Source organism: Gavialis gangeticus, unplaced genomic scaffold (genome assembly GCF_001723915.1).
Source record: "Gavialis gangeticus isolate Ggan-Ray unplaced genomic scaffold, GavGan_comp1, whole genome shotgun sequence".
Taxonomy (NCBI): Eukaryota; Metazoa; Chordata; order Crocodylia; family Gavialidae; genus Gavialis; species Gavialis gangeticus.
The window spans coordinates 8782942-8789481 of record NW_017729012.1 but is presented as its reverse complement, the minus strand read 5'-3'; the positions used below and the strand labels follow the sequence as shown (position 1 = coordinate 8789481).

General features: G+C 45.8%; 1 protein-coding gene across 3 annotated transcripts in view; it reads left to right on the top strand.

Moving 5' to 3' along the window:
• VPS53 (VPS53, GARP complex subunit) overlaps positions 1-6540 on the top strand; it is a 94103-nt gene that overhangs the window by 50705 nt on the left and 36858 nt on the right. For all 3 annotated transcript variants that reach the window (XM_019511162.1, XM_019511161.1, XM_019511163.1), the window contains exon 13: positions 2785-2879. In XM_019511162.1, the coding sequence (XP_019366707.1) occupies positions 2785-2879 (95 nt within the window). The remainder of the gene's footprint in view (positions 1-2784; positions 2880-6540) is intronic.

Here is a 6540-nt window from a genome sequence, read left to right as displayed (position 1 = left end):
AGGACCTCCTGGCACTTGCTCAATACAAACACATAATAACAGAGATCCTAAAGTAGAATTTTTAAACCAGGGTGTCTTTCCATTATCAAACTCAGAACAGTGGCTTATTGTCCTGGTGATGTTGGTGAGCAGGAGACTTGGTCCTGAGTCCTTCCCTCTACTTCCTTGGGCTTGTTGCAGCTGTGAGCAGTTGGGAGGCAGGAGGTTGAGGATCTGGTAAGAAGCAAGTGTTGTGTCTTGCTCAGGAGTGGCCTTTGTGGTCAGAGAGAGCTGTAGGTGTTGACTCGATCCTGTGTAGCCTACGCTGACTGTAGAGGCAGGTGAGCCATGAAGAGGCGTCAGATACCATGTGCAAACTGTGGCGTGGAAATCGGGGTGATTGTCTAGTGCTAGGAGACAGGCGAGGGAATGAGTGAGCTGCAGAGCACACCCTGTCTGTAATGAGCAGCTGAATGTACTTGTTGTCAGGAGGCAATTTGGGTATTTCTGAGAAGGGAACTGCCTTGCTCTCTGCTCATGAGGGTGTTTTCCTTTCTGACGCCAAGGCTGTGCGGCTCCATTGCACCATTCCTCCAAATATTGCTTGTGGGAGGAGGATACTCCTCTGATTATGCTGAGACCACGCAACGCAAGCCCAGCACCAGCCAGTCTGGCCTACCAGAGGGGCACCGGAAAGGAGACATAAAAGCATGTCAGTTCCTCCGCACCTCTCTGTATAGCTAAAGCTAGTGGCAGATGCATCATGCCCTTTTCTCTGCTTTGCTGGCTGGAGAGAAAAAGGCAGGGTTGAAAGTGGAAGTGGGGTCAGGGAAAGAAAGCTTCTGAGATACTAGGGCTGATGATTGAGGACGTGTAAGAGGGCTGCTGGGGGAGCAGAAGAGTGAGAGGAAAAGATTAAAAGAAACCCATGTTGAAAAGAAACCCTTTGAGTGATCCTAGCAGCTAGAGTTAATCTGTTTACTTTGGACAGTAATAAAAGGAAGCTGGGCCAGCTGCAGACCTCCTTACTGTGACAACAGTAACCTTTTATTATTCCATCAAGCTTGAGGAGGAAATAGCTTTAACATCTGCACTTCTTGGACAGGATTGCGTGCACAGAAATCCAGCTCTGCTGCTACTGTGAAAAAAATGTAGTATTCTCCCTCTCTGCCTGGTTGGGGGCTGCGTGATGCAAAGCCTCATGCACACGCACTCACAAGTGTCTCTGCACCTGGTTCTTCCGGCCTTGTGAATGGTGAGCACCACTAACAGAATCAGTCCCTGACACTGTGCTGTACAGTGTGGCCCCGATGAAGCTCCTGGTCTAGGGGCCTCCAAGGATGGGCTGTTTTGGAAATATCACCCAGTGATATCTTCCTGATGCCAAAGAACTCGTGCATCAGGTTGACGTGACCAGCCACTGGCAAAGGCCCGGGGTCAGGGAATGATTGCGGGGTGGCACTCTCCCAGTGTCATAAAAACTCACTTTCCCTAATGTTTGACAAGGTTAATGAAGCCAGGCTCACAGAGGTGGTCTGGCCTCCACAAATCATTAGTGCGCTTTGGCTCGACAGCCATGCACGATTACTCATTTTTGTGTGTTCTGGGCTTCGTTATTTCTGGGAAGCGCTTGCCTTTCCACTCTTCACAAATTCTGCTAGTGACCTAGTGCCCCTTCTCTGTTATTTAGGAAAGTACATCCTCTGAGCAAGAAGGCACTCTCCTGCTTGCTTGCTTGCTTGCTTACAGTGGAAAGGCTTCTTTGGAGTGGAAGACTCTGTCCTTCATTGGCCAGGAACTCTGAACCCAGTTCTCTGGCGAAGCAGCCGAGAACGCTGCTTTGGAACTGCCAGTGCTTTCTCTGCAGGCAGCGAGACTGTCAGCTGGCTAAGAAGGAAGGGTCAGTTAACAGTCTAGATCTAATTCTAGATCTACTGCAAACAACTGGAGAGAGCTTAAAGTCACTATTCAACATTATGCTAAAGCATGTGCATAATTTTAAGCGTGTAGTTAGTCCCATTGACCTCACTGAGTCGTGCTTCCGCACCTAGTTGAATTGGGGTGCAACAGGCTGGATTTCATAAATTGTTTCTAAAGGAGGGAGCATAAGGGAGGGTTGTTCCTGGATCATGAATTCAGACTTGGAGCTTTTAGCATGCTGATTATTTTAGATCATCCATATGCTTACTGTTTCAAATTTGAGTTGAAAACTGGTGTGATTTAGTAGTAATTTCTAATTAAATGCCCTGTTGCCAAATACACAATGTTTTAATGAATGAGATTCTGTAAAACTTGCAATGCTGGTATCTGTGCTCTGTTTATGTAGATTCCCCCTGGAATTTCACCTGAGTATATTTTCCTTTATATCCTAAATTATAGATATGTTTTCACTGTAGTTTTACATGGCTGCTGTTTTCTGCCTCAGCAATGACTGGTGGAGTTTCAGTGCTATTTAATGTGAATGTTATGAGGTTTGATTATTTGCTGAGTGCTGAGAGCTCTTGTTGAAAATTACCATAAAAGCACAAGGTCTTGTGATACTAATAAATACAAGATTGTTCTGCTACATTGGCATCTTGCAATGCAAAAGGTCCAAAAGCAGGGCATGTGCATTATTAGAGACACTCCTTTGTCAAACAAATGAACTGCCAAAGTGCAAGTGGAAGTTTGCCAGTTTGTGACAAGTTGGATATTGCTGGTTATTAGTATCACTACAAGGTTCCTAAACACAGGTCCTTCTGTGCTGTTTTCTGTAAGTGTTTGATCTCACATTTGAAATCATTGCTCTAAATGGTTTTTCTGCAGCCAAAGAAGCCAAAGGTCCCAGACAACCCATTTCACGGCATCATTTCCAAGTGCTTTGAACCTCACCTGTATGTCTATATTGAGTCCCAGGACAAGTGAGTAGTGTGCATGGCCTTTTTTTTTTTTTGACTGTGTATGATGGCAGGTTTTCTAATGCTGCTTTTCTTGCATTAGTCTTCAACAGTTATGTCACTCCATCTCTTAGAAAGTGTACAGTGTGCAGCAGTGGGCATCCAGAAGACCTTAGTGGGTTTAAGGGCAAAGTTTAGCTTCCCAATTCTTCAGCCTGTGCTTTTAATAAATGCTTCTTAGTGCATATCTCTAAAGAGCCGATTTAGGGAGGCTGGGCATCAAGGCCTATAATATAGGCTGCAGTCTGGCAAAGGGATGTGGCCTGCAGATGCCGTAAGTCCCATTCTGGATGCACCTACCAAACACGTTGCATGCAGAGTCCAGTCATTTCTTCAGTGTACGCTTCCTCGTTTGCATAGATGAACGGCTGCAATCTGCGCTGTCATTCATTTCGTGAACGGTGTGCAGAATTCTGCCAGGTTACCAGAGCAGCTGGTGGAGTCTGAATGCTCTGCTGTGGCTGGACTACGATATCTGTGGTCACACAGACTTGGAGGACTGATGCCTGCTGACTTCCTGGGCCAAGCCTTTTCCTCAGCAAAATGAGCAATGAAGACCCAGAGCACTAACAGCATAGAATTGCCTTGGCTGCATCCTTCATCTCTCATCCTGCACAAAGAGTATTGCTTCTTACTGGTCTGCAAGCCACTGACCCTTGCCATGTAGTGATTTATTCCTCTGTAAAGCATATGTTATTACAGAGTGTTTTGAGATGTTAAGTATTATATAAAGTTCTTTGAGCTCCTCATATGAAAGGGGCTGAATTAAAGCAGGTTTCCGTTGCTCCTAGCTCATGCAATTGTTAGGTATGTGAGCATCCTCATATGCTTTTAAGCAGCCTCTTCTTTTTTGATTCATCACAAGATGTTCAGAGAAACTTTCAGTGAAAGAGATGACACTGTCCTTGGATCTCTGAAACCTTTTCATAGAGTTGACCCCATCATCAGGGGTGGTCTCATAGCCACCTCTCTCCCACAGATGATCCAGATGCATTCGGGTGATCTGACAAAATGATAGAAAAGCATTTAAAATAGCTTATCTTCTTTTAATACAACTTAATAGCGTGTAATGAGGAGGAGGGACTAGTATCATATGATCAGCCAGCAGTTTTAAGGCTTACTGGGCACCAGGGACACAGCAGTATGAGAGAGCACAGTGAATGGATTTGAACTCGATGAAAGCTCTTGGCATCTCAGTTAGGTTGAGATGTTGGGTTGCCAGTCTCAGGGCAGGCTTTCCATGTCCTGTAAATCTTCTGTAGTTAACTGCCTCCCCCTTTCTCCCCAGATCTTTCCTTCAGGGAGCAGATTCTGCTGATACAGCAGAACCAAGAAAAATTGATATTTTTTATCTCCTTAGCAAACTTAACACCAAGACAGTTTAAGTGTCTTTCTCCTCCAGACCGTGGGCCATTTTTGTCCCCGTTCTTGGTGATTCTACCCTGTCCTGCTCCTGTTTCTCTCAGTGTTACTCTTTTTCCTTCAGCAAAGCCCCGAGATGTTTTACATAAGCTTTATAGCCACGGGCACCAGTAGGAATTTCAAAGAAAAACAGCGACATTACCAAAAAAAAATTCCTTTTCTGTGCAACTTTTTCCGCTTTGATTGAACTTTTGTGGGATCTGTGATTGCTATCCGAGTATGGGATGTTACTTAGACAATTAGTTGTGTTTTTGGGCCATGAATAGAGAGGCTGGCATGACAGAAGTTTGTTTATTGCTGCCTCAGTTCACAGCAAAAAGCAGCTGGGCCCTTTTTCTGCTGGAAAATTGTTTCCATACCGATTTTAAAGAGATGCAGTGCCAAAATCTGTAGCAGTTAACGGGAGACACCTGAAAGAAAGACTTAAAAGGTTCCTTTCTTTTTTCCAAACCTGGTTACAGCATGTATATCAAGTTTCTTAACAGTCAAGCAGCTTGCACGTCAGTCTCTCAGGGACGGAAGTGCCTGGTTCTTTTGCACCATGCATCAATTTTGAACTGCACAAATCTGTACTGCAGCAGAGCAGCAGGTCTGATATAGTTAGAGTCAAGATTTAGTAGCTGTTTACAGCCGGCATTTCTTAATACTCTGACATCCACTCACACACTTATATTGCCTTGAGAATTGCAGTGCATCATTAGTGGTTTGAGTCTGGGGTCACTTGAGCTAGGGGTTTAAAACTCACTTGCTGGTGTCCTTCTTAAAACAGACCAGGATACCTCTGTGCTTTTAGTCCTTTGTACCGAGATGATGCCAGCAATCCAGGTTATCGAACAGCCCGGTCAGTTTAGCAGTGCACTCCTTTATTCAGGTTGCATCGTGGGTTGATAACCTAGTCCCCATCCTCCTGATCCTCAGTGAAAAATGAAGCGCTAGCTATTTGTTCGGCCATTGCTCAGCTGAAGAACGTATCACAACAGTGCTATAAGGAGTTGTGTTAATAGTGTGCTGTGCTGTCTGAGACCCAGAAGGAAGCGCAAGAACTGCAAGAAACGGGAAGGAGACTGTAATGAGAAGGTTGAGTGTGGCACAGAAGGGATTTGAGACATGCAGTAAAACTGCAGCCTGGGTGATTTCCTCTCATTTTCTCTCTCTGGCTCTGACACGTGCCATTGCTGGAGAGGCCTCTTGTTTGCATTCTGAAACAAAGATGTCAAGTCTGCTCTGCTTGGAGTTTGCAGCAGTCTTATTTGCAGGGCCTGAGAGAGAGAGCTTCCTTTTCCCTCTCTCCCATGCCTTCCTTGCAGTTCACTGTCCAATGGCAGAGAATAACCTTTCCTGTCTGCTGCATTGTGCTCCTGTGAGACCAGCCCTGTGCTTCAAGCAGGGTGCCCCCTTGTTCTCAGTCAGCTGCTAATAACATTGCTGAGTTCCAAGCTATGGCTGCTGCAAAGAATGGTCTCCACTGCCTGGCTCATTCAGACCCAGAGCCTGTCTGTCCCACTTTGGGCAAGCCTTCCGGGTTGCTTACCATCCACTGAAACAGAGCCACATACCTCTGCTTCCCTGCCGTGCATTGGTTTACACGGGCTTGGCTCCAGTCTTCTCCTGGCCAGGCAGGAGGGCCAGGGAAAGTATCTCCAGTGAAAAAAAGCAACTAAACAAACTCCTGTGGGAGTGTGGGTAGTTGGAGAGCTGAACTAGCCTGGTTGAAGCTTGTAAAGTCCATCAGAAAAGCACCAGAATGTTTGGATGGGCATAAAAGCACATCCCATTGCTGTTGATGGTAACACAGTGTTTGAACCTAGTGCTACTGAAGCCAATGTGAAAATATTGTTGGCATCAGTGGAAGCAACCAGCTGCAGCTTCACTTGTCACCTATAGACCAAAAAACCTAGCCGCTCTCAAAGGACAGAGCCTATTATGTTAGCGTCAAACTTGGCAGTGGTGTCCCTGAAGGGACCAGCCATGGGGAACCTTTCATTAAGAGACTTGGGTTGATTCTGCTGTGGTGGCCTGAGTCTTTTGGCAAGCTCATCAGCTGTTCCTCCAAAGGTGAGGCAGGTCGAGCGTGAACTCCTTCAATGTTGACGCACCCACATTCTTGTCTAGTTATTGCAAGAAGCAAGTGTCAGGTTAACTGTAGTGCTCAACAAGTTGAAGGAGGCAGGAGAGAGCACCGTTTCTGCTTACAGGAAAGATT